The 27,810-nt window shown below is 44.4% G+C and overlaps 3 protein-coding genes across 3 annotated transcripts; 1 reads left to right on the top strand and 2 right to left on the bottom strand.

Moving 5' to 3' along the window:
- Positions 1 to 896: 896 nt before the first annotated feature.
- LOC144707798 (putative dolichyl-diphosphooligosaccharide--protein glycosyltransferase subunit 3) lies at positions 897 to 2,094 on the bottom strand. Its single transcript, XM_078581045.1, has one exon. The coding sequence runs from the start codon at positions 2,045 to 2,047 to the stop codon at positions 1,013 to 1,015; it is 1,035 nt and encodes a 344-aa protein (XP_078437171.1). The 5' UTR covers positions 2,048 to 2,094; the 3' UTR covers positions 897 to 1,012.
- Positions 2,095 to 3,013: 919 nt separating this feature from the next.
- Positions 3,014 to 5,700, bottom strand: LOC144707513 (uncharacterized). The gene has a single exon (XM_078580650.1). It carries the CDS (start codon positions 5,654 to 5,656, stop codon positions 3,344 to 3,346), a length of 2,313 nt encoding a protein of 770 aa, XP_078436776.1. The 5' UTR covers positions 5,657 to 5,700; the 3' UTR covers positions 3,014 to 3,343.
- A 17,141-nt stretch (positions 5,701 to 22,841) lies between these two features.
- On the top strand, positions 22,842 to 27,800 carry LOC144707649 (isocitrate lyase-like). The gene is made up of 4 exons (XM_078580873.1): positions 22,842 to 23,032; positions 24,741 to 25,109; positions 26,253 to 27,453; positions 27,540 to 27,800. The coding sequence occupies exons 1-4, from the start codon at positions 23,003 to 23,005 to the stop codon at positions 27,605 to 27,607; spliced, it is 1,668 nt and encodes a 555-aa protein (XP_078436999.1). The 5' UTR covers positions 22,842 to 23,002; the 3' UTR covers positions 27,608 to 27,800.
- The last annotated feature ends 10 nt before the right edge of the window (positions 27,801 to 27,810 follow it).

Genomic DNA, 27,810 nt, shown 5'->3' with positions numbered 1-27,810 from the left:
AATGATATTGTTTCCAGTCTCTTGTAGAACATTCTCCAAGAAACGAAACATTCAAATGTTAATCAATCATACAACATTCGAAGTTCTTAGGCCTTAAGTTTTTTTTTTTCAAAAACATTAAAAGGGAAGATCACCTGATTTAGGCTTCAAATCTACAAAACACTCTATTTAAGTATAAAAATATCATCCACATAATGATACTTTTATCTATATATATATGTGATTCTTTCTCTTCCATTGTACCCAATTTATCCACCTGCGTTTTGGCCTGCAACTTATTTCTACTAAGAGGGAGATAGGAAAAAGTAAAATTATTCCCGAGAGAACTCAGATTTTGTTCATTTTTTGGCTAACAGGTTGAATTATAAAATAAAATGGTATATGTCAAGATATTTGAAAGTAAAATAACAAGATATGCTGAACAAGATACAACGATTCCTCCAAAGAGTTATCTAGTCCAAGAGGGATTTCCAAAGTGTAATATTCTTAAATTTATTTAAGAAAATTAACGACGAATTAATTTTTCCAAATTCTATTTGACACAAACTCAAATACCATACTAAACATTTAACGGAATATTCACGAGTTTCAACATGATTTCCACTCGGTTCCCCAAAAATGTTCACAATTCAGAATTCTGACCACATTAGGCCGATTTCATTAATCGAAATCAGCCTCAAAGAACGAACGTGTAATGAGACCAATTTCAAGCATATACTATGTTTTCTCTCCATATAGTCAAATGAAAGTTGGGCCAATTAAATCTCCAAACAATCAAAGATTTGGGTCTTATTATTTCTAACTCTGCGACTGAGACACAAAGCAATAAATCTACCAGCCTGGTTGATATCAGTAAGATTACTAACAGTACTATCACAAAAATGCAAATAACCGAATAAACAAAACCCAAAAATAATTTATCCTCAGAATTGTCAATTCAGGACTGTAAACGACCCAGAAAACGTTGTTTAGTTGTCAAGATTACCTCATCAAAGATGAATCTTCCCCAATTTCAACTCCAACTCGTTGGCCAGTATCCATGAACGCCGTACCCTGTCTTCCAATTATCAAGATAAATCACCTTCCTCACAGCCCAAAGAGAAACAATCATGATTAATCCCATCAGAACCCTCTGAGCAGTCGCACTTCTCAATTTCACCAATCCATGGGTGACCAGCGCCATCATCAACCCCACAATAGTGTACAGAAATCCAATCGTAAACCCTTCAGCCCCAAGCTGCATTCCAGAGCCTTGGAAGAAGAACACGAACTTGTTGGGATCATTTCGATCCATCATGAACATGGGCATACCTCGAATCACATTGAACATGGCCCCAGAAACGCTGAAGAAGTAGATAAAAACAGCCCCAACCATCCAAATTCTTGGATCATGCAGCATGGTATCCCCAGAAACGATTCTCCTGACGAGAAAAGGCGCAGAGACGATACCCAAGAACCCTAGAAACGCCATTTGGCGGCCGGAGATGAAAGGAGGCCGCTGGATCGGTCCAAGATCGATACCGGTCTTGGATTCGAGGAAATCGGCCATCGATTCAGCGCCCCGGGTGAAGTCCGCTTGATCCATGGAGTCCGAATCCTTGAGATTGGTGATCTTAGGGCCAACCACGCGGACATGAGGCAGAGAGGAGACCCCGAAGAGAGCGAAGGAGCTCTGCGACTGCCCAAACTCGATGTCGCAGAAGAACAGCCGAGAGTAGACCGCTGGATCTGCTTCGAAGCGGGCGGAGAACGCTTTGGAGAGGAGATCAAACTCGGATCTGAGCTTCGGGAGCTGAAGATCGGATTTTCCGCGGAGATGCGCGGCGTCGAAGAACACGACGAGAGTGTAAGGGCGAGGGGATTTCACCGAGGTGAGGAACCGGCCGACGCTGCGATCGTCGAGGTGGATCACTCCCGACGGCGATTTCGATCGAATTGCTTCGAGCTCTGCAATGGCGTCGGCGGCGGGATCTGCGAGAGAAGAACTGAACTGATGAACAATCAACAGGAAGAGTAGCAGCGTAGATGGGAGGCGGAGGATCGCCATAGCTCCGAGCTCTGGAAGAGCTGCAGTGGCGAAATTCCCCTTTCTGAGGAAGACGACCGGTATTTATAGTGGAATCTCGTGTAATCTCCGCCGTTGATCTGAGGTCCGTTGAGATGGGTGCGATCGTGTACCTTTTTTAAGAAGATAGTTGAACCTTTTTTTAAAAAAGGGAAAATATACGACTCATCAGGAGAGACCTTAAAGAAAATTATGTTACTAAAATGGTGGCAGATGATTGAAAATTGTTGAAATGTAAAGTTTATAGAAAAGTCGGGGGAGATTATTTCAGAAATATTTTTCCCATGATTTATTGTTCAGAATATAATTTGAACCATTAAAAACAGGGAAATATCCTAACCATCTTAAAGTTGTATCAAAGAAGAAGGTTTCTAGATTTAAAAGTAGGAGAAGGAGAAGAAATGTGAGGACATAGCTTGTAATATCCTAACGATAATATAAAAGTATAAACATACATTGTTAATTTCATGGTAGCAAATGCTTGAGTCTAGATAAATTAAATAACCAAGTTGTTTAAAAGTAAATTTTAATAGGAAATGTAGAGGATAATATTTAATATTTTTTCCTATTATATATTATTACGCTGGATTATGTTTCTCCCTCCATTTTAAAGAATTTTAAGAGTGTTTTCTATATTTGACATTAGAAATCATGAAAAACTACTGTAGAATCATAGAATTCTACCTTCTCTGTATTTTATAAGAGTATATAGAGAGTAATATTCTCTACGGTATTTTGAATTAAAATCATGATATAGGGAAATCAGGTAGAAGCCAGTTTTTTCTTATAGTTCTGCAATTTAATTACAAAATATTATATAGAATTTTAGAAATAAATGCATTTCATAAATCCATTAAAATTTAAAATTTTAAGAAGTCCAGATTATGTTAAGAATATCTGCATTTCACAAAATCGCATGTATTTTATCCCCATGATTGAACGTCAGTATTGAAAAGCACCACAACTTTTTGAACCTTATATATCAAAACACCAATATTTTGTTTAATTTCATCCTTCTCTGACAGTTCATTTCGCAGTTTTACATGACTCGAATGACCTAAATCCACACCCATCAGAACATTTAAAATATAAACCACACTTCTTCATCAAATTCGCAATTGAACCAACCTGATTCTTCCACTTTTCTGTTTCGTCCTGAACATATCAAGAACCCAGAATTTTCCCCAGAAATCAAATTTCTGCTCTATATTGTCCATAGATCACGGAGCAAATCAAGGTCCAAAAATCATTCCATAAGATCACATTTCTTCATCAAATTCACGACCCTCCCCGGTACTTCAAATCCAAGAACGCACCCGAACCCCGGGATTTTCCACAGAAATTAAGCTTCTTGGCAAGATCAGCAAGCAAATCAGAGTTCCCCAATCGAGCCATGCCCGTTGAAAACTTGTTATAATCAATGACAGGAGCCTTCATACCCTTGCCGATCATCTCGTCCAAGAACCGCAGAGATTCCTCGGCCCTCCCGAGGCGGATCAGCTCCCCAACAAGAACAGTATAAGAATTATCATCAGGACAAACACCCTTCCTCCCCATCTCCTTCCAAACTTCAAACCCATTCTCACAATCCCCAGCCCTGAAAAAACCCTTCAGCATCATATTATACGTATGAATCGTCGGTTGGATCCCCAAACCGATCATCTTCTTATAGATCTGAACTGCATCTCTGGGCAATCTCCTGTTCACCATCAGCTTGATCAGGGAATTATAAGTCTGCCCATCAGGATCACACCCTTTTGCCTTCATCTCCCTTAATAAACCATTCACCTTGTCCATCCTCTTCATATGCCCAAACCCTAACAGCAAGCACGTATACGTGGCAGTATCCGGAGCACACCCGGAATCGATCATCTCCCGGAAGACGGCCATGGCGAGCTTCATCTTGCCCCCCTTGCAGAGATCTCTGATCATCATCGTGTAGGTGAAGGGGCTCGGCTTCGGGCCCTTGGATTTCATCAAATCAAAGAGTTTCATGGCCTCCCCTCGTCTCTGCCCTCTGATCAACCCCTCAAACATGGTGTTGTGGGCTACTAAGTCAGGCTTGATTCCTTTATCCAGCATCTCGTTCCAGATTTCCCCCGCCATGGCGAGATTCTTGATCCTGCAGCAGCCTGCCAGAAGAACAGTGTAGGTTTTCAGGTCAGGCTTGAAGGAATTCTCGAGTTTTCGGAAGATTTCGACAGCTTCTCTCCCCAATTTCGCCTTTGATAGAGCTCCCAGCAAGCAATTCACCGCCTCCGGGCCTTCCATGAGCTTGAAGACCGCCATGGCCTTCTTCGTCTCGCGGGCAGCGGCGAAGGCTTGGACGGAGACGGCTCGGGCAGCCGAGGACAGAGCTCCGCGCACCGCCGCCTCGTCGAGGAGCGCCGACATCGTCTCGAATTGCCTCGTCTTCCCCAGGATGAAGAGCATCTTGGTGTAGGTCTCCTCGTCGTGGGAGAAGCCGGGGCGAGATCCGGCCCAGCGGAAGAACCGGAAGGCCGGGCGGCGGGCGTGGCGGAACCTCTCGAGGACGTCGACGACGAGGCGGCTGGTCAGATCCACTTCGATTTGATCAAGAACAGCTTCCATGCTTCGATCTGTGGCAAAGCACTCGTCTATAACTTTGGAAATTCTCTCCACTTCTGCAGTGTGGGATGGGGATCTCTGTTCTTGCTCAGATTCGGGATCCGAATCGCGGGCAGCCGAGGAAGAGGGCAGCGATGATGCCCTAATCCCGGCATTGCTGGAGAATTGTTGAGCTGGCTCGAATTTTGCTTCGAAATCTCCATCGCTGGAAGAAGAGGACGATGATGATGATGCTTTAATTTCGCCATATCTCAAGGATTTTTGATCTGGATCGGATTCATCTTCCAAATCTCCATCCATGGAAGAAGAAGACCATATTGATGACGCTCTAATTTTTCCATATCTCAAGGATTGTTGATCTGGATCGGATTCATCTTCCAAATCTCCATCCATGGAAGAAGAAGACCATATTGATGATGCCCTAATTTCGCCACATCTCACGGATTGTTCATCCGGATCAGATCCAGCTACGAAATTCCCATCACCCAAGGAAGTCGACCATGATGATGAAGACGATGACGATGATGCCCTAATTTCGCCATATCTCAAGGATCGTTGATCTGGCTCGAATTCGGCTTCCAAATCGCCACAAGCAAAGGAAGATAATGACGATGATGATGCCCTTAAACCACTACGCCACAAGAAATCCCTATTCGCGAAGGAATAAGACGACAATGGCGATGCCCAGATCCCGCAAAATCTCAGGAATCGCACCTGTTCTTGAAGATGAGATGAGAGATTGGGCGGAGGGGGCCACGGCAGTAGAGGCGGAGCTTGAAGGTGACGACGATGGAGGCGATGATGGCGAAGATGGTGAGGAAGGTGAGGCAGGGGCAGAGGAGAACCGCCATGGAAGAGCGCTGGGACTGCTTCTTCTGCGCGATTTGGGCATCGGCGTCCCCGTAAAGAGCTCGCAGGGCGTGGATCGGGTGCGAGGGAGACTCTGCCGCCATGGAAGAGGCGATGGCGAAGATCCTCCCTCTCTGCTCTCCTCAGCTTCATCGGTGATCTTCCGCCATTAATCTCCACTACTTAGCTGATTTCTTGCCCTGGAAGTAGTAAAAGTTAAAGGGTTAATATCACGGTTCAGCCTAAACTTTTCCGAAAATTTGAGTTATAGCCCTAACTTTTTTTTCGCCGCGGCACAGCCCGAACTCCCTATTTGGTCCGCCACCGTAGCCCGGCTGTGACGTGGAATCGACGTGGCTGCCAGGTGGGTTTCCGGCGGAGTCCACCTAGGTGGAATCCACCTGGCAGCCACGTGGATTCCACGTCATAACAGGATTTGAAGAAAGTCAGAAATATAGGATCGATTAGTCTGTCCAATGTGAATCACCCGGGAGAGAGCTCAGAAAGGTGGTGAAGGAGAAGGAGACGGTGGAGAAGGAGAAAGAAAGGGCGTGAGAGAGAAGGGGCTTCTGCGCTGATCAACGCCTTCTGCAGCGGAATCGTTGTGAGTTTCTTCTTGGCTACGGGAGCTCCACGTGGTAGGGTTCATTGCGGTCGTCGGGGGCTGCCTTATTATCTCCCCCATTGGTCTTGTTCATCCAAGGAAGGTGCTCTGTGTCCCTCCTAATCTTCTTATTAGGCAGCTCGTTCTTTTTTGCTGCGTCACTTCGGCGATCTATAGGGCATTTAGTCTTACCGTTTTATGCACATTCCACCTTATATCTTCACCGACAATGTCCATCCAACTGCATATTCCTCTTCCCAAATCCATTGAGCCATTTTTCTCTTCTTCCTCTCTCTCTCCCGAATAGAACACCTAGGTTCATATCAGAGTCCACTTCAACTAAAACACTTTCCGTAGCCCTTCAGGCCCACTGATCTGCTAATTAGAGGACCAAGATATACCTATATAACATTAAATTTTTTTTTTAACACAAACTCTATTATGTTAACTTCCTCAAGCTGATATTGATTTGAGGAAACTCGTATAAAACCAGAGCGAACATCTATTCGACAGAATTTGAAATATTGTAGTAAAAATCGATCAACATTGATAATAGGTTCCTCCACAAATCAGAGAAGAGAATGTAGCCAATAAAGAGAGATCAGACAAAGATGAACGTTGATATAGTTTATGGAGATTTCCTGTGAGCTCTCCCTTTCTGGTTTGCAGGCCTGATCCTGCTCACCAGCCCTCACTCTGCTCTTAGCAACTGAATAATAGAAAGAATGTAGGGTTCTTCACATAGTAGGGTTCTTTTCTTTATGTTATTTACTACGTGATAATAACTCTGTGCTCTATGATGTTGTAGAGGTTGGCATTAGCCTTCTGGGCTGTGGCGCCTTCTTTGCATTTTTAGGCGTTGTTCTCTTCTTTGATAGGGGACTTTTGGCTTTAAATAATGTAAGATTATATTATCTTTATTTCTCCATTTGCTCTTAAAAATTGTAATTTTTATTATTTCCAATGTTATTTCAGATATTTTTCTTTTCTGGAGTGGTTATTCTACTTGGTTGGCAGTCCACAAGGCAGTTGTTTTTGAACAAAGCGAACTATAAGGTACAGTACATCGTGAGAAGTTATTTTCGCGTTGATGATTCAAAATTTTCTAAAATTTATGAACAATATATCAATAGAACTCACTCTTCTAAATAACCCAGTAAATTTTTTTATGTTTATTTTTTGCGTTGAATGTTCTGCAGAGTTATAAATATGTCTTGCACCCTTTTGTATCATGACCTAAAAAAATTTGAAAAATATTGCGGGTAGCAGGCTTGGCATGTTGGGCTAGAGAGAGATGAGTTCGATGGAAACTTGATTCAAAAGAAAAAGAGAATTTCAATTCATTCTGATGAGCGGATAGCCTTCAGACACAGGAATAAACAGATCTTAAAAAAAAAGGGTTTATTGATCGGGTAATGCAGATCTCAAAGTGTTCTTATGTTTATTGATCTGGTAATGAACACAAATAAAGACGAGTATAGTACATAAAATATTGTTGTGAGCAGCCAATAGTAAGAGGTATTAAGGTCCCATTGGATTTCATAATGGTAGTATTTTTTGCTCGAATCATCTTTTGTCAAGTCAGAGGAAAATTGGTGTTGATTTCTTGGTTGTCATCTAGCTTTAGAGAATGATCATTCTGACTCAGGGTTGATTCCTCGGTTATCGATTTACGGGTCATTCATCATGATTACATTTATGTTTGTTAAATTTACTTATTTTTTACAGTGTCTTATATTTTTTTGAAACTTGCATTCCGAAATTTATGGTTTGAACGAAGCAGAACGAGGTGGACCACGACCCAACCTACTTACATTTAAGGTTCTGCACGTAAGAAGTATCTTAAATCGGACTGAATTTAAGGTCCGATTCTTCATCGTGCGGAGGTGATCTCCCCCAGCGCGCTCCTATTAGTGTAGAAGAATGTAAGTTCTCCTTGGTAATTTAAGTATATTGCACGCATGATCAATTACTATTTTCCATCTGTCTCTTAAACAGGACTGATGACAAGAGTAATGTGTTTGGTTCTGCTTATGATAGCTATGATGATTCTGAATATGATATATGTGGGGAAGATGAGGAAAGTGACGTGTATGTAAGTGCTCCCGATGAATATTCGAGTGACGAATGGAATGAGGAATTGGTTGACGGCCACAGAATTAGAAACGAACATGTCCAACAACAAACATTTGTTGCTGGATATCATAGCGAGTATGATGATTCAGAGGATGATATGTTAACCCCCAATGATACCGATGATGAGGATGAAAATGGAAGGAACATATATAGGGGCAGGTTGTATGATCTGAGATGCCCCGCTGAGAGTTTATATTTCAATTGGGCATGAAATTTGAATCGGCTTCTCAGTTTAGGGCAGCTGGGAAGGACCATGCTATATGGAACGGATTCAACATCAGTTTTGTAAGGTCCGGGGACCGGAATGTTGAAGTCGTTTGCAAGGGATGTTGCCCATGGAGGATATACGCTAGTTGGGATGGTACGAAAGAGGCGTTTGTTGTGAAAACACTTAATGATACTCATACGTGCAGTAGGGCTCTGAGGAATAGCCAAGCCGATTATCATTGGGTTGCGAAACACTTCTTAGAGAAAATTTGAATGAATATGGATTTGAAGGTGGCAGATATGATGCGGGAAATAAATGCTATGTTCGGAATCACTGTTTCAAAGCAAACCTGTTATAGAGCTAGATCCAAGGTGCGCATGAAGCTTCTAGGAACTTTGGACGACCATTATCACATGCTTCCTGCATATATTGCCGAGTTAAAGAAGGTCAATAGGAATGGTACTTTTGAGTTGGTTCTTGATAGAGCCACTCCAGATTCTTTGGTTAGGTTTAAGAGGCTCTACATATGTTTTGATTCGATAGCAAGATGTTTTCTTGAAGGTTGTAGAAGAGTCATTGGCTTGGACGGATGTTTTTTGAAGACCGAACTTAAAGGCCAATTGTTGAGTGCTGTCGGCAAGGACGGGAATAATCAAATGTTCCCCATTGCCTGGGCGGTAGTCGAAGGGGAAAATCAAGCTTCATGGACTTGGTTTATTCAGCTACTGATGAATGATTTAGGAATGGTCGATGGAAATGGTTGGACTATTATTAGCGATCAGCAGAAGGTACTTAATTAACTCGCACATAAATATTTATTTCTTTGAACTCTTAATGCTTATTGTCGAACAATTGTAGTACATTAATAGATTGGTACTATCTAACATTGTGCAGGGACTGGAAAATGCAGTGTCCTATTTATTACCCCATGCGAAGCATAGGAATTGTGCTAGGCATATCTATGCAAATTGGAAGAAGAAAGGACATTCCACAGAAATTTTGAAGAACTTATTTTGGAAAGCTATGAAGTGCACAACTCATGAAGATTTCCAACTGATTATGAGAGAGATGAGCACATTGAACCCACAAGCTGCGCAAGACTTCCAAGATATAGGTATAAAGAAGTTTTGCAGGGCGTACATTACTGAGGATACAAAGTGTGAGGTGATTGACAACAATATTTGCGAGTGCTTCAACAATTACATCATACAGGCTAGATCTAAGCCTATCATAGAGATGTTGGAAGAAATTAGAGGTGCAGTCATGCAGAGGGTAGCTAAAAAAGGGAGTTGTTTTCTGAAAGAACTGATCCATTATGCCCCCGGATAAGGGAGTTGGTCGAAGAGAACAAGAAGAAGTGTAGGACATGCACTCTTAGGCATGCAGGCAAGTATCAATTCGAGGTTACAGACTTGGGAAGCAGATTTGTGGTTGATCTACTTCGTAGAACATGTAGTTGCGGATATTGGGAGATAAGGGGCATTCCATGCCCCCATGCTATATCTTGCATTCATTGGATCAAGGAGGACCCCGTCATTTTTGTCAGTGAGTGGTTGAAGAAAGATGTCTACCAGCTAGCTTATAGTTACGGTATCCCGCCAATGAATGGAAAAACTTATGGAGTGAAGCTGATGGGAGCTATGTATTCCCTCCTCTTGTGAGGAGACAACCTGGAAGGCCCAAGCTGAAGAGGAAAATTGACGTCAGTGAGAAAGAACCCATGGTACAAAGACTATCGAATAAAGGCGTGCATATGAAGTGCTCCCTCTGCCACCAAGTTAGCCATAATCAGAAGACATGTACCCAACCAAGAATAGAAGCTGGAGGCCAAGTACAGTTTGAATTTTATGTCTAACTTTGTTTATATGCTTCTTTGAGTTTTTTCAACGTAAACTAATAAACTTGTTTGATCAATCATGCAGGGATCTCAGGGAGCTACATATCCGCCAATTATCAAAGACCATCGCCATTGAAGTTGCAATGGAGCTACGAAACCTCCACGCATTCAAGCTTATCATTCACTTGTACTGTCAGAACATTTGCAGAACTAATAAACTTGTTTGATCAATCATGCAGGGATCTCAGGGAGCTACATATCCACCAATTATCAAAGACCATCGCCATTGAAGTTGCAATGGAGCTACGAAACCTCCACGCGGTCAAGCTTATCATTCACTTGTACTGTCAGAACATTTGCAGAACAGGATTTAGTTGTCATTTAATGATACGAACTTTGTTGTCCAATTGCCTAGAATTTTCGTTCATGTTTGCCATTTCAGGCCCTCTAGCAGTCCATGGCTATGAGGAAATTATGATTAAATGCCCGCAATTTCCGTTCATGTTTCCCATCTTTAAGGACGCCAACACGCTTGGACGAAGGCATTTAGAATCGCCGTTGATTAATCCATGAATTTTGGCGCTTGTTCGTCCTTCTTGTTCGTCATGAACCATGAATTTACAGTAAACCAAAAGATTCTTACGAATTAAATCAGCCGGAGTCATGACTAATTATATTACGTATTTCCAATAAACCAAAATATTGTTTTCCAATAAAACAGATTTTATTATGTTCCTCGCTTCTTTAAAATAGAGGCACACAACAAAATATAATACGCACGTCTGGGAAAGATGATACATCCTCATTTACGAGATGTCGATAAAAATGATACATCATGTTTGCGAGATGTCGATAAAATGATGTCCTCATTGAACACACAGGTCACATCAAAGTGGGCGGCCAGGGTCGAGCCAAGCAGCTGATCCCATGTCATACTTATGGGTCCAGCTCCGGGCCGTGCTGTCGTACATGTTGCGGTCGGCCTTGTACATGTCGACCTCTGGCACCAGCGGGTCATCTGGGTTTGGGTCCGTCAGCAGCTAGCAGATCCACAGCAGCACCTGAGACACACCAAATTTGACCCACGATCAACAAGATTATTGGAGATGGTCATCGACGTGCTCCACTGTTCCTTGAGGATGTCCAAACATCCGCAAGTAAAAGACTGTCAATTTTGACGAATTAATGGGTAATAAAAAATAACACTCACACTACTACAACCGCATCTAGCTGAGGAAGATCATCTCCCACGCCAAGTTTGTCCTGAATCTCATTTGCCCACATTGAAAGAGCAGTCAAAGCGCCACCAACAGACAACCTAGTAAACAATAGAAACTCAGTTATGCTGACTGAAGTCCAATTTAGAGGGACAGAGGGACATGGCGGGACAGAAAGAAAAGATGGAAACAGAGAGAGGTAGAGAGTAGAATACTAGGAGATAGAGACCTTGATAGAGAAAGATAATGGCAACTAGTTGAGGCATCTAGAGAGAGATGAAGAATACTGGGAGATAAATAGACAAAGAGTTTAGGATATTCCCATTCTAGTGGAGGAAGAAACAACACTGAATGGAAGGAAAATATAGAGATCCCAGAAGAAGGAGATAATGACCCGGTCTCTGCAATCTATCTATCTATCGAAGGGAAATATAGAGATAATGACCTGATTAAAAAAAAATAATCAGAAACTTACCTATCATTTTTAGCTTAAACTGACAACAGCAAGCAATAAGCTACCACACTGGGCATGCTATCAGAACCAAGGTTGCAAGTTGAAATCCCGCAAAATTCAACACAACCTGCATCGGAGAGCGTCGGAGGACATCGGGATAAGCTAAATTCATGAACAAAGAGGCAGAAAAAACCGAGAATTGAAATGGAAAAAAGGATATGATGGTCTTGACGGGGTTGAATTTGTAGTGGACGGGGGAGGCAGGGCAGGCGAGATGGTAGATTTGGTCGACCTCGAGCAGCACCGGCTCGACCACATCGTGCCGGATGAGCTCGAATTGAGGATTACCAAAGTGGTGCATCACGTTCTCCTTCCTCCCCATGAAGAAATTATCCACAACGATCACACTATCGCCTCTCGCCATCAACCTGTCCACCAAGTGCGATCCAACGAACCCCGCGCCCACGGTACTTGAATCTTAACATGGTTTAAGAGCCAAAGTTGCAGGTTCAAATCCGGCCAAAAACAACTCCCTCTGCATCTGGGAGTGCTAGAAGTAGCACCCTTGCTGTAATCCATTGCTTATACCTTAGACTTAGGCACTCAAATCAAGGCGCAAACTACTAATTTAATGAATAAAGAGGTGTTAGGATCTTAACATGCTATCAGAGCCAAAATTGCAGGTTTAGATCCCAAATTCAACACAGTCAGCATTCAGGAGATTTGGAGAAATAGCGCCCTCGCAATGAGTTATTGCTTAAACCACAGAGATAAGCACCTGAATCATAACACAAAGTAATAATTTCATGAATAAACAGGCGTTAGACATGCTACCAAAACCAAGATTGCATTTTGAAATCCAGCAAAATTCAACACAATCTGCATCGGAGAGTATTGGGGGATCTCAGTAGAAGCTAAATTCATGAAAAAAGAGGCAGAAAAACCAAAGAAACCTAAGAAACATGTTATCACAGCCAAAATTGCAGGTTTAAATTCCAAATTCAAGAGAGTCAGCATTAAGGAGATTTGGAGAAATAGCGCCCTCGCAACGAGTTATTGCGTCAACCACATAGATGAGCACTTGAATCATAACACAAAGTAACAATTTCATGAATAAACAGGCGTTAGACATGCTATCAGAACCAAGATTGCATGTTGAAATCCCGCAAAATTCAACACAATCTGCATCGGAGAGTATTGGGGGACCTCGGTAGAAGCTAAATTCATGAAAAAAGAGGCAGAAAAAACCAAAGAAACCCAGAAATTGAACCGGAAAAAAGGATATGATGGTGTTCACGGGGTTGAATTTGTAGTGGACGGGGGAGGTAGGGCAGGCGAGATGGTAGATCTGGTCGACCTCGACCAGCAGTGGCTCGACCACATCGTGCCAGATGAGCTCGAATCGAGGATTACCAAAGTGGTGCATCACGTTCTCCTTCCTCCCCGTGAAGAAATTGTCCTCATGGAAGCCCGGCGCGGGAGTGGGCTTCCATGAGGACGTTGTAGCAGGCGGGCTCGGGGGCATTGCCTTCCTCCTTCTCTCTGAGCAGGTCACTCACTCTGGAGAGACGACGGAGCTTGCCGAAGGTCTCGACGAGGTAGGCGTGAGTGACGACGTCGGGGAGGACCCCAGCGGCGTTCATGGTGCGGAAGATCGTCTCGGCCTCGTTGCCGAGGCCCCGGCTGCCGTAGGCCGCCAGCAGAGTGTTGTAGGTGACGAGATCATGCCGCATCTGCCCAAAGAGCCCAATTAGAGTGTCCCAGGGCACCTCCGTGGCCCGGGCGCAGGCGTAGATGACAGTGTTGTAGGTGAGGACCGTCGGAGCGACAGAGTCAGGCCGCCGCATCATCCGATCGAGGAGGGCGAGGGCGGCGGCGTGGTCGCCGTTGTGGCCGAAGGCGTTGATCAGCGCGGAAGCCCCTTCTCTCTCACGCCCTTTCTTTCTCCTTCTCCACTGTCTCCTTCTCCTTCACCACCTTTCTGAGCTCTCTCACGGGTGATTCACATTGGACGGACTAATCGATCCTATATTTCTGACTTTCTTCAAATCCCGTTATGACGTGGAATCCACGTGGCTGCCAGGTGGATTCCACCTAGGTGGACTCCGCCTGAAACCCACCTGGCAGCCACGTCGATTCCATGTCACAGCCGGGCTACGGCGGCGGACCAAATAGGGAGTTTGGGCTGTGCCGTGGCGAAAAAAAAGTTAGGGCTATAACTCGAGTTTTCGAAAAAGTTTGGGCTGAACCGTGATATTAACCCAAAGTTAAATAGAACGTCCAACGGTAACAGACGGATGACGGATTAGGATAACCCAAAAATTAGGAACGGCACGCGTCATCCGTCGCGTCACGCGTCACCGTGGCAGAAATGTGATGGTGATGGTGATGGTTTTAGGGGTCCATGATGGTAACGGTGATGGATGGCGGGGTCCTCAAGATGTGTGACGTGATGGAATGGCAGTCACGGATGATGGCCGTCACGGAATTTTTAAAAAGTTAAGACGGATAGAAATACACATAAAACTCATTATTTTTAATATTTCCAATGGCTGAGATTTCGCCACGTGACGTGGCCATTTTGATTTCCTGGCATTTTGCAAAGAAGTCCTGGTGACGGTGACGGGGACGTGAGCGGACGCCCTATGGAGGGACGGTGACGGAAAAATGACGGTTTTTTTGCATATGCTGGGACGCGTGACGGGATGATGACGTGACAAAAGTTTCGTCACGTCACCGTCTGTCATGTTTTATCATCTGTTGCGTCACGTCCAGGGCGTCACGTCCCGGACGTGGCGTTACCTAACCCAAAAATTTTGTTTTCTTCCAATTTGGGTGAATAGGATTCGGAGGCAAGAAGTAAATAGAGCTGATAACATGTTTAGAAAATTCTCTCCAAACCACTGCACGATGACAGCTTCAACAAATAAATGTATTTTTATACGCATTCCATGTTGGGTATCGAAATCCGATATCCAACTCCGATATCCAATATCATCCTTCCCGAGAGACTGAGGCAGATGACGACATCAAGACGGATAACGATATCGGATATCGGTACTGTAGCAACCGATATCCGATGGCGTTATCCGATATCCGGATAAAGGTAAAAACAGATATCGGAATTGTGATTTCCGATATCCGATTCAGCATCCATCCCGATATCATAATCCAATGTCGGTATTGGGACGGCCGAACACTAATCGGCGATCTTCCGCCATTACTCTCCACTACTTAGCTGATTTCTTGCCCTGGAAGTAGTAAAAGTTGAAGCGAACAACGAACGGTAACAGACGGATGTAGGATGACGGCTTATGAATTAGGGATAACCAAAATGGATGAAAGGCAATGGGAAGGATGGAAAGACAAAGTTGATAAATAAATATTATTGGGCCTTTAAAGTTATTTGACTGTATAGATATGTGGGCTTAGGTCACACATACAAGACTAAAGGACATCGAAAGAAATACTTTATTCACAAGGGCTTTTAGGAAAAGTTTCAAATAAGTAGAAATAAGGAGGGCACTCAATTTATGTGATACCTTCCTTATCAGAGTCACTCTCCACTGATTTCATTGAAGTTGGCGAGAATATCAAGATCTTCAAGAAGAGTAGGAGCAGAAGAGAAGATGCAACGATCTGGTGGTTTTGTGGATACATGCACGCGAACAGCTTGAAAGGACTCTATGATGAATAAATTCCCCACAAGAAACACTATGTTTCCATGGTCAGAGGTCAATTTTCAGTAGCTTCAGCTTCCTCTACATAGAAAAGAGTTTTCCAAACATCCATTCATCATCCATAACCCAACATATCATCATCTTCATTTGTCCTATCCAACTTGACTATAACGATTCAAACTTATGGATAGAAGAGGGACATTTGATGAAGGTAAAGAAAAAATGAGTCAGGCACAATATTTTGGCCAGTCATTTGTCATGAATTCTCCCATTTTATTCCTTCTCTATCTAATGGGCTGGATGGACCTGATGAATGATAGAGGACACTTATAAATCTAGAGAAGCCCCCAGATAGAGATGAAGTAACACAACGGGATGAAAGGAAATTCAGGAAAGTTAACTTTAGTCAATAAAAGTTTACTTGAAAAACAAGAATATGATTTATTTTAGTTTACTAAGAATAAATGAAAAGATTGTGTCCCAATTAAAAAGGTATTTCAGACTTTTTAAAAAATATTTATTATCATATTATATTGTATTCCTAACAAATATTCAAAAGTGTGTCAGTGAGGGTTGTGTTGGGTTCTAGAGGCCTAGATCTGGATGAACAGAACAAAACAATGCACAGCGGAAGACTTTTGCGAATCGAACGACATCAACAAGAACATTAAAATATGTACCTTTCGACGGATTGCATCCATGCTTTCTTGGATCCCGGGGTGAGCCGAGTCGAGCTGCTCACATGTGCAGCCTCTAGACGTATCCACGCGATCCTCGGCACGTTGGATCTCCTCCTTGTTGACGAGCCTCGTTCTTTCTTCGTCGGCGTCATTACGTCGTCCTGATCACATCGGGGAGGGAGAGGGGGTGTTGGGAGAAGGGAGAAGGAGGGGAAAGGACCCTGAACAATTCTGGCTTAGGTGAATTTTGTTCAGGGCCTTCCCCTATTTATACTAAGTGGGTATTTTTCATAAAAACCCCCAAAACTTAACTATATCTTCCAACGTCCAAAAGACCATTTGCGTGTGACCCTCTAGGCCCATGTATCAATCTAGTTAACGACTCCAAGGGCCCAATAACCTTTATTGGCCTTCCAAATTAATTAACTATATCATCATATAGATTAATTAATGTCGGATAGACCTAACCCAATCGATTGGTCGAGACTCCGACACGTAGGGTGCCAAGCTACTCCTCGTGTCCTAGAAGATACAAAGGAGTGTATATCGACTCACTCATGGACCGTGTTCATCATCAAATACCATGTATGTATAATCCCTCATCCACTTGATGCTCCTTGGACGACTTAGGGTATGGTTAACTCTCAAACCCTAATCGGTCATTCGAGTTAGTACTGATGCATTCAGAAATCATCGGAGAATTCTTCTCTGATATTTCATTGCCTTGACCACGGACTTCATTGCATTGTTGTCCTTGAGCTGTCACTTCTTATATCGAGGGTGGACGATCCCATCTTGACCACTCAATCGCCTTCGTGAACTTCTTGATGCACCCGAACTAAGACCATTTAGAATCCCATGATTAGAGACTCGTTGGCCATCACCAAAGTACAACCGTCTGTCCACAAGACGTCTTTGGTGTCTCAGGTCAAAGGACCACTTACACAACCGTGACCTGAATAAACCTGATTGACAGTTCGGTATAATACCATTCAGGGATTCGCACAGATCAATTCAGTGAACTCTTTCTACGAAAGAGCACCCACTATCTATCCTTAGTGTCGCCACACTAATGGCTACGGGACCGGCCATACTCATCATATGAGTGAGGCTAGATTGTACTATTCTATCCGGATACTTCGATGTCCTTCTCGCATATCCTTCGAATATGAATGTTTAGAACACATGCTTCAAGACAAGTGATCTCCGTATTAGAATCTCATCATAATTCACTAAGTCCGATCATGTATTCATGGACTTCATTATACGCATCACACGTGCACTATAATGAATATGTTCTATTAATGAACATGGAACGAGATGTGGAATGTGTGATTTGCTTTCCGGGCACATATATTTCCATCAGGTTGATTTATAATCATCTTTTGCTCATGTAATTTCACATTAAAAATCAACTTTAGGAATTTGAATTCATAAAAAATCAACTTTAGGAATGAATATTTGAGTTAGTCATTCCTGAGGGATAGCATAACATACTTGGGCGTATATTTTTTTTGATGGCAACCACGACAACGCACCAGTACCAGACATGCCTTCACCTTCTCACGAGACATCTCGCGTAATGACACGTCACCAACGCCAACTTTGGAACCGTCCTTTGATGTGACACGTTGATACATCACCAACGTAGATTACTATTAGGTTTTCAAATTTATGGTTATCTTATTATCTCTTTCCTCCAAGGCCTATACATAGGCCAATGTCGTAAGAAAGACTTAGTGAATTTCTATTGGAATTGAAGTTTCTTCTTCTAAAAGGAAGTTTGCCCTAGTCGTCTCCTGTCTGAGCCGCCGCCGTCGCCGTCAAGAGAAGACCACCTGTCCTCCTACGCCTGCACGCACTACTGACTGCCCGCGCCTGCTGCACGCACAACTGCCAGCCCGCGCATGCTACATGCACGGTCGCCTGCCCATGCAGCCGTCCGCCCACACGGTTGCCTGCCCAAGAAACCACCCGCCCATGCGACCACCCGCCCACGCGAACGCCTATCCACGCGGACACCCGCCTACGTGCCTGCCTGCCCAAGCGGCCGCCCGCCCAAGCGACCGCCCGCCCAAGCGGCCGCTCGCCGAAGCGGCCGCCCGCCCATGCGGGTGCTCGCCCACGTGGCTGCCTGTCCACACGGCCGTCCACCCAAGTGGTCGCCTGCCCACATGGCCTCTGCATTCAGTATCCAAGGACTTCAGAGTCTTGTTCTACAAGTGCACACCCCATATACCATTTAGGTTCCGAGGTGCTGCCCTGAAGCCCGCAGGGGGGCGACTCCCCCCTTGACCCCTTGCAAATTGACTAGGTAGTTGGATCCACGACACCCTGCCAAAGCGCACGTCACTCGCCCCTGCCAACGACGCGTCAAGAATTACCCGCATCGCCATGACGCACTGCTCTACTATCGAGGTAATTCTACCCTCTTTGCTGTCGGTGTTCTTCCTCTAGTGTTCCTCGATTATTTTTCCACCACCGGCGGATTAGTTGATCAGGCTTTTGAATCTTCCCGTGATTAGTTGATTAGGCATTTTTGAATCTTCTCATGATCAACTGTTCAATTTATTGAAATTGTCGGTTGTTTAACCACGCTGTTTGAAAGAGAGTACTCTCGCCCTTGATCGAGGAAAGGGCTGCACCATCAAAATTTACACCAGACTTAAATCTTTGAATTCGATTGTGTGAATTGTGGTCTGATTTTTCCTACCCTAGTCAAGCTAGCCTGCTCTACCCGGTCAGTCCCATCATCCTGCACCACCTATCATCCTGCATCACTTTTAAAAAATAATTCATTATCATGGATGCCCTAGTTTTAAGGTATTTATATATTTTTATAGTATGGCTGGGAATCCAAATATCAATCAGGTAAGTTCACTTATTTTTGAGTAAAAATACTAATTTAGAGAAGGCTTTTGAGAGCTATTGATTTTTGTTTAAGCAGCAAAACAGAAAGGGTTCCCATAGAAAAATCCTATGGCAAATGAGTAATTTTTGGGAATCAATTTGATTTATTTATTGTGAATAAATATAAGACAAGAAAAGAGGGGAAAAAGGAAAACCTCTACGATTCTCTTCAGAGTACCAGTTTATATGGCCCATTGGTAAAAAAATTATAATTTGTCACATTATTATCAGATAGAAAAACAACCAGTATATCACAAATATATTACAAATTTTATCTTCCATGATTTGATATATACAGCTTTATTACGAAATAATATTTATATGATTCAGTAACATTGTAAAAATATAACCACCATCAAGTATAAAACAAAATAAATAAATAAAACCCACTAATATTAAAAACAGTTAAAGCTATACCTAATAGTTTTATCATAAAGGAACACTCCATGTCTTTTCGTATCTTCTTTAATTAATAATTTTTTTATTAAAATGACCTTCATTATAAAATATCAAAATCATAAAGTTCACTTACATAAAAGTATCCCTTACATGAAAAAATCCCTTATTTCTATTCCTTCTTGGGTGTTACACTCTCAACATTGTATGGCTTATAACTTTTGGTCTCTGTTCATATAACTATATCTTCTGCTTACATTGATATTTTTTTTTATAATTAAGTCGTGGAACAAGTTAATGGGTAGTTTTAAGCCCAAACTCATACAACTTAAAATAATAATAAAATATTAATTGTGCTAATTCCTTGGAATGCAATACTTTTAAGTGTGTTTATATTGTTGAGTGAAGCAACATAACATATTATACGCATTGATAAGTTTAAAGAGACATCAAATAAAAAGTTAAAAGTTTACATGAAATCATTAAGCATATGATATAGAAAGGTATCACCAATCAATGCAATGCCTAGTGCTCAAACAATTTGACTCATTTGTAGAATTGCGAGACACAATAACTAATGTAGACGTAATGTGCCTCAAGATTTACCTTAATATCATTTTTTAAAGTCTTCACTATAATATTTCAAGTAGAAAGATTTAATTGAATGTATAATAACAGGGGTAAAAGACCAATAAAGGAAAGAGAAGTGGACCAAAGGTCACTTGCGTTCAGTAGAACAAGACATTCTCATTGTTATCTCCATCCATGTTCCACCATTTATGCTGTACATTTGAATCTCATGTACACATAAATATTTTTCCATTGCATACAAGAAAGCATTTAAAAAATTTATCCCATTGTCCGCTCAGTTTACTTCAGTCAATCATAAATGGCAGCATATAAAGTGACTGAAAAATTCATTGCAATAAAAGGGGTGTAAAAAGAAATTGAAGATCACAATTCTGCAAGTCATTCAAGTATTATTTAAGTGTGTTCTTTTCTCTGTTAAAAATATTTTATTTGAAAGTGGTTATAGGCCCATGCCTGAGCCCATGTCTTCATGAACTTATGCTTAAAAGTTACACCATAATAAGGAGAGAAGGATAGTAGACAGTGAAGAAAATTATGGAGAGACCGACAGTCCCATGCCTTCCCACGTAATCATTCTTGTCTATTTTTGAGAGGGAGAGATAAGAAAGGATAGGGCAGGCAGATGGAGAAACAATAAGACAAATAAACAGATAATTAGATATGCACAAAAGAGAAGCCCATGACCTTGGTACGTAATGCTACCTAGGGAACTCCACCGTAGAGACAAAAAGAGAGTCATAGATAGAGATAGAGTGACATAGGGAGGAAGAATGATAGAGAGACATAGTGATATAGAAGATAGAGAGAGAGGGAGAGAGAGAGCGAGAAAAGAAAGAGCGAGAGAGAGAGGAGAGAGAGAGAGTACGAGAGTGCGAGAGAGAGAAAGAGAGAGAAAGAGAGTGTGTTTGAGAGAGAGGGAGAGAAAGGGAGAGAAAGAGCGAGAGAGAGAGGGAGAGAAGGAAAGAAAGAGCGAGAGAAGGAGGGGGAGAGAGGGAAAGAAAGAGCGAGAAAGAGGGAGAAGGAGGGAAAGGGAGAGAAAAAGCGAGAGAAAGAGGGAATGAAAGAGCGAGAGAGGGAGGGAGAGAGAGGGAGAGAAAGAGCGAGAGAGAGGGGGAGAGAGAGAGAGCAAGCAAGAAAAAGAGAGAGAGAGCAAGCGAGATTGGTAGAGAACAAACGATTGAGAAAGAGCAATAGAGAAAGAGAGAGAGCGAACGAGAGAGAGAGAGCATGCGATAGGGCTAGACAGAGAGAAGTATAGAGAGACAGAGCGAGGGAGAGGGAGAGAGATAGAGAGAGACAGAGAGACGAAGGCAGACTGACGGAGAGAGAAAGAGAGATGGAGTGGGAGATAGAGCAAGACGGGGAGGGATAGAGAGAAATAGAGAGAGACAGAGAGACGGATAGAGAAAGAGAAACGGAGCGGGAATTAGGGCAAGAGAGAGAGGGAGAGCGGGAAAGAGAAAAATAGAGAGAGACGGAGAGGGAGATAGGGCAAGAGAGAGAGGGAGAGGGGAGAGAGGGAGAGGGGAGAGAGAGAGAGCACATGAGAGAGGGAGAGCGGGAGCGAGAGAGCAAGAGAGAAACGGAGAGGGAGATGGGTAAGAGAGAGAGGAAGAGCGGGAGAGAGAGATCACAAGAGAGAGGGAGAGCGGGAGAGAGAGAGAGCACAAGAGAGAGCGGGAGAGAGAGAGCAAGAGAGAGACGGAGAGGGAGATGGGGTAAGAGAGAGAGGAAGAGCAGGAGAGAGAGAGAGCGCAAGAGAGAGGGAGAGAGCAAGAGAGAGACGGAGAGGGGGAGAGGGCAAGAGAGAGAGGGAGAAGGAGAGAGAGAGAACGAGCACAAGAGAGAGAGAGAGCAAGAGAGAGACGGAGAGGGAGATAGAGCAAGAGACAGAGGAAGAGCGGGAGAGAGAGAGCAAAAGAGAGAGGGAGAGGGGGAGAGAGAGAGAGCACAAGAGAGAGGAAGAGCCGGAGAGAGAGAGCACGATTGAGCGGGAGAGCGGGAGAGAGAGGCAGCAAGAGAGAGAGGGAGAGAGCAAAAGAGAGAGGGAGAGGGGGAGAGAGAGAGAGCACAAGAGAGAGGAAGGGCCGGAGAGAGAGAGCACGATTGAGCGGGAGAGCCGGAGAGAGAGGGAGCAAGAGAGAGAGGGAGAGAGGGAGAGAGAGCAAGAGAGAGAAAGATAGAGAGAGCACGAGAGAGAGAGATAATTTTTAACAGCATAGTTAGGAATCATCTGAACCACCGCCCAACCAACAGTTTTCTGTCGTCAGCTTTCCGCGAGAATTCAGATGATCCAAAATTTGCCGTCATTTCGCAACCTCTTCAACTTGCCCACGTTAATCCTTCATTGATTATCTTCCAATCTTCCACAATAAAAATACAAATAAACTTCCAATCACTCACGCTTTTTCCAGATAGAATTTACATTGCACCGTCCATTTTCTCGTAGGCCACGAACAGGCCTGCATGGAGAAGCGTCGGGAAAGGTGGACAAGTGGCGACCGTTCGATCGGCATTGGACACGTCCTTGGAACTGTTGATATGCAATCTTGACCGTCAGATTCTCAAATATCCAGAGAGGATTGCCAGTTCTCTTAATTTGCTGAACTGGAAGAGAAGAGATAATTCTCTCTCATCTTCTTGAAACCCATCGGCGAACGCTGACGAGGCGTCGGTTGTCCACCTCCTCCTATATAAAGAGAGGGGGAACACTGAACCAAAGGACGTCTCCGGGCAGCTTCAATCTCGATATCGAATCGTCGCTCCTCCTAAGGAGAAGAAGCTCCATGGCTCCCACTCTCGCCGTCCCATCTGCAGTCTCTCTCTCTCTCTCTCCCTCCCTCTTTCCCTCTCTCACTCTCCCTCCCTCTCTATCTTTCTGTGTCTCTGTCTCCCTCTGTCTCTCTCTTTTTTTCTCTCTCTATCTCTCTTTATCTCTCTCTCTTTCCCTCCCTCCCTCCCTTTCACCCCCTCCTCTCTGTTGCTCCCTCTTACCATCTCTCTTTCTCTCCCTCTCCCCCTGTCTACGTAGACATGCATCTCTCTAACTATCTATTAACAGGTCCATCAGTCTACATATCTACATGTTTATTTCTCTCTCTCTCTCCCTCTCCCTCTCACCTAGTCTACTCTGCTATGTATCTCTCTGTCTGTTTACAGGGCCATATATCTACATGTTTACTTATGAATCGATTTCTCTTTCGGAATCTCTCTATCTTCTTGTTTGTCTTCGTGTGATATGATTCAAGCATCATATAATTCTCTCTCCTGACTTTTTTTTGAACTTTCACGTAGACACGTCTCTCTAGCAGAAAGGATTATCATCTCCCTCTCTATCTACTTCTCCAATTACTGGTTGCCTCTGGCGTATGATACATATTTTCGTCTTCTTTCGACATTTGAATATTACATTAATTTCTAATACTTTAATGTCTCAGCCCTTTTCCCCTTTCTTGTCCTCTCTCTCTTTGTAGATAAATATTTTTCTGCATGTTAGATCGGTCGAAATCCCCTCTTTCTCTTCACTGCTTTCTCTCTCTCTCTGCCTATTTCTCTCCCTTTCTATTTATCTACCGATCTATCTCTCTCTCTCTATCCACACCTCCTGAGTTTCTTCAGCGTATCATATGCCCACGAACAGTCCATCTACCTTTATCTACTTTTCAGTCCATCGATCCATACATCCATCTACTCTGTCGTTAGCATGCCTCTTATCTCTATCTTCATCTCTCTCGAGCTATATCTCTTTACCTTCCCATCTCCATTCCTCCTATCTTTGATCCATATTGTATTTCCACGAAAACCCTCATCTCTCTCTCCTAACCCAATAATCTCTCTGTACCCGTCGCTCCATCAAGCCATCCATCTATTTTTTATTTTTTTAATCTTGCCTCTATCTCGACCTCCATCTCTCTACATCTCAATCTCTGTCCATCTGCATCTCAATTCCCCCTATCTTTGATCCATCTTACTATCTCCACCAAACCTTCATCTCTCTCTCCCAATCTAAGGACCTCTCCCTGCCTTCCGCTCGATCCTACCATGCATCTTTCTGTCTCCACCAAAAACCCTCATATCTCTCTCCGTCATCTCTCTCTCTGAACCCAATAACCTCTGTCTTCTTACCCGATTCCTCCTCTCTTAGACCCATCTTGCTTTCTCCACCAAAACCCTTATCCATCTCTCCACCATCTCTCTCTACTAACCTAATAACCTCTGTCTCCTAACCCAATTCCTCCTCTCTCCTAACCCAACTCCACCTCTCCTATGCCCATCTTGCTTTCTCCACCAAAACCCTTATCTCTCCTCCTCTCTCTTTCAACCCAATAACCTCTGTCTCCTAACCCAATTACTCCTCTTCATGCCCATCTTGCTTTCTCCACCAAAACCCATATCTATCTATCCTCCATCTCTTTCTCCTAACCCAATTCATCATCTCTTAGACTCATCTCCCTCTTTCCACCGAAACCTTCATATCTCTCTCATCCATCTCTCTATCCTAACATCCTCCATGTTCCCTGGCAGGTTCTGGAGGAGGAGGCCCGGTTCGAGGCGGAGGTGGCGGAAGTGGAGGCCTGGTGGCGAACAGAGCGCTTCGCCCTGACGCAGCGCCCTTACTCTGCCCGCGACGTCGTCTCTCTGCGCGGCACCCTGCCCGTGTCGTACCCATCGAACCAGATGGCTCGCAAGCTGTGGCGCCTCCTCCGAGCCCACGCCGCCGCTGGCACGGCCTCCCGCACCTTCGGCGCGCTCGACCCGGTCCAGGCCATTCTCATGGCGCCCCACCTCGACTCTATTTATGTCTCTGGCTGGCAGTGCTCTTCTACTCATACCTCCACCAACGAGCCCGGCCCGGACCTTGCTGACTACCCCTACGACACCGTTCCTAACAAGGTGAGCGATTCTTTCTTCTACTCACTTGAAGGCTTAGTTCTGGGATATCTGGCAAAGATCAGCCTATTAGTTTCTGAATTTATTCTTTTTTTCTTTTGGAATTTAAGTACATTCTGATTCGGATTTGGTCCGGATTTGGGATTTTTCTATGCTCTTTCCTTCGTTCTACCAGCTATTTTTTCTTATGAAAAGGTTCTGAAAAGGTTTAACATAGTCCTTTGTTATACGATTTCGTCTCCGCAAAGTATCATAACCCTAATCTGTTTTTTTCCTGTTCTTTACATACTTCTTTCGTGAACCAATGATTTTCTCTGCTCACTTAAAGGACTAGTTCTAGGATATGCGCCACAGATCCGTGAATAACTTACTGTGTTTTTTCTTGTTCTTGTACTAAACTTTTGTTTTCATGCTTTTTTAGATTTTTTATTTATATACTTTTTCCATTGTGATGCGTTACAACTCGGTCATACTTGTATCGTATTTGCAATGCTCGTTTCCTAGTTTTACCAGCTCTTTCGTCTCAGGATAGTATTACCTCCTCTCATCTTCCTGACCCACCTTCTCTTAACCCACATCTTTCTATCATTACCGGAAACTACACCTGAATCCAGAAATCTTCCTCAATCATTCCCCAAAAACGTTAGCTTTCGTCTACCATGGAAAACCTGCGTCTAAAAAAAAGTGGTAAACTGTTCGCTCTCTTATGAAAACAAAAAATGTTCAACCGTTTGATCTCTCATCGTCCTGACCCACCTTCTGTTAAGCCACATCCTTCTATCATTACAGAAAACTACACCCGAATCCAGAAGTCTTCCTTTAACATTCCCCAAAAACGTCAACTTTCGTCTACCATGGAAAACTTGCATCTAAAAAGAAGTGGTAAACTGTCCGCTTCCTGATGAAAAAAAGCAAAAACGGTTTAACCGTTTGATCTCTCATCTTCCTGACTCTACTTCTCTTAAGCCACATCTTTCTATCATTACATAAAACTACACCCGAATCCAGAAATCTTCCTCTATCATTCCCCAAAAAACATTAACTATCGTCCACAATGGAAAACATTGCATCTAAAAAGAAGGCTAAACTGTTCGCTATCTTCCCATGAAAAAGTAAACGGTTAAACTGTTTGATCTCTCGTTCCAGGTGCACCACCTGTTCATGGCCCAGCTCTTCCACGACAGGAAGCAGCGCGAGGCCCGCGCGGCCATGACCCCCCAGCAGCGCGCCGCAGCGCCTCCCCCGGTCGACTTCCTCCGGCCCATCATCGCCGACGGCGACGCCGGCTTCGGCGGCGCCACCGCCACCGCCAAGCTCTGCAAGCTCTTCGTCGAGCGCGGCGCCGCCGGCGTCCACATCGAAGACCAGTCCGCCTCCGCCAAGAAGTGCGGCCACATGGCCGGCAAAGTCCTCATCTCCACCGCCGACCACGTCTCCCGCCTCGTCGCCGCCCGCCTCCAGTTCGACATCATGGCCGTCGACACCCTCCTCGTCGCTCGCACCGACGCCGTCGCCGCCACCCTCCTCCAAACCAACATCGACCCCCGCGACCACCCCTTCATCCTCGGCGCCACCAACCCCGCCGTCCGCGGCCGCCCCCTCGCCGCCCTCCTCTCCTCCAACGCCGGCCTTCTACCCCCCGCCGAGCTCCAATCCCAGGAAGACGCCTGGCTCGCCGAGGCCCGCCTCATGACCTTCGCCGAGGCCGTCTCCGCCTCCCTCCCCCTCTCCTCCGTCCCCGCCTTCCTCGCCGCCTCCTCCTCCGCCTCCTCCCTCGACCACGCCAAGGAGATCGCCTCCAAGTTCGGCGCCTCCGACGTCTTCTTCGACTGGGACCTCCCCCGCACCCGCGAAGGCTTCTACCGCTTCAAGGGCTCGGTCGCCGCGGCCGTGGCTCGCGCCTCCGCCTTCGCCCCCCACGCCGACCTCGTCTGGATGGAGACCTCCGGCCCGGACCTCGCCGAGTGCCGCGCCTTCTCCGCCGGCGTTAAGGCCCGCCACCCGCACACCATGCTCGCTTACAACCTCTCTCCTTCCTTCAACTGGGACAAGGCCGGGATGAGCGACCGCGCCATGGCCGAGTTCATCCCAGAGATTGCGAAGTTGGGTTTTTGCTGGCAGTTCATCACGCTGGCGGGGTTCCATGCTAACGCGCTCGCGGTGGGGAGCTTTGCGCCAGATTTTGCGAGGCGGGGGATGCTTGCTTATGTGGAGGGGATTCAGCGCGAGGAGCGGCGCCATGAGATTGAGACGCTTGCTCACCAGAAGTGGTCTGGGGCGAATTACTATGACCGCTTGCTGAGGACTGTGCAGGGTGGGATAACCTCCACCGCTGCCATGGCCAAAGGTAGAAGACGGACGATTCTTTCCTCCTCTCTTCATCGGAAACCCTCATTCTTTGAATATGGTTAATGTTTTTTTTCTCTTTGGCAGGTGTGACGGAAGAGCAGTTTGAGGAGGAGAAGGGTGGATCGGCCTTGGTCGTCAAGTCCAAGATGTGAGTGAGCGAGACGGTTCATATAAGGGAAGCAGTGCAATAAAGAAGGCTGTGTAGTTTGTGGAGTTGGACGGGTTTATCTCTCATTTTCTTTGGGGTTTTCCTTTTTCTGTCTGCGTTGAATAAAACTGGAGTGCAATGTGGGGGCCTTTTTGTTGCCCACATTTACTTTAATTGGGTTCTCCTCAATAATTATATCTTTTACTT

The sequence above is a fragment of the Wolffia australiana genome, chromosome 9 (assembly GCF_029677425.1).
Source record: "Wolffia australiana isolate 7733 chromosome 9, ASM2967742v1".
Taxonomy (NCBI): domain Eukaryota; kingdom Viridiplantae; phylum Streptophyta; class Magnoliopsida; order Alismatales; family Araceae; genus Wolffia; species Wolffia australiana.
This window is presented reverse-complemented; position numbering and strand designations above follow the sequence as displayed.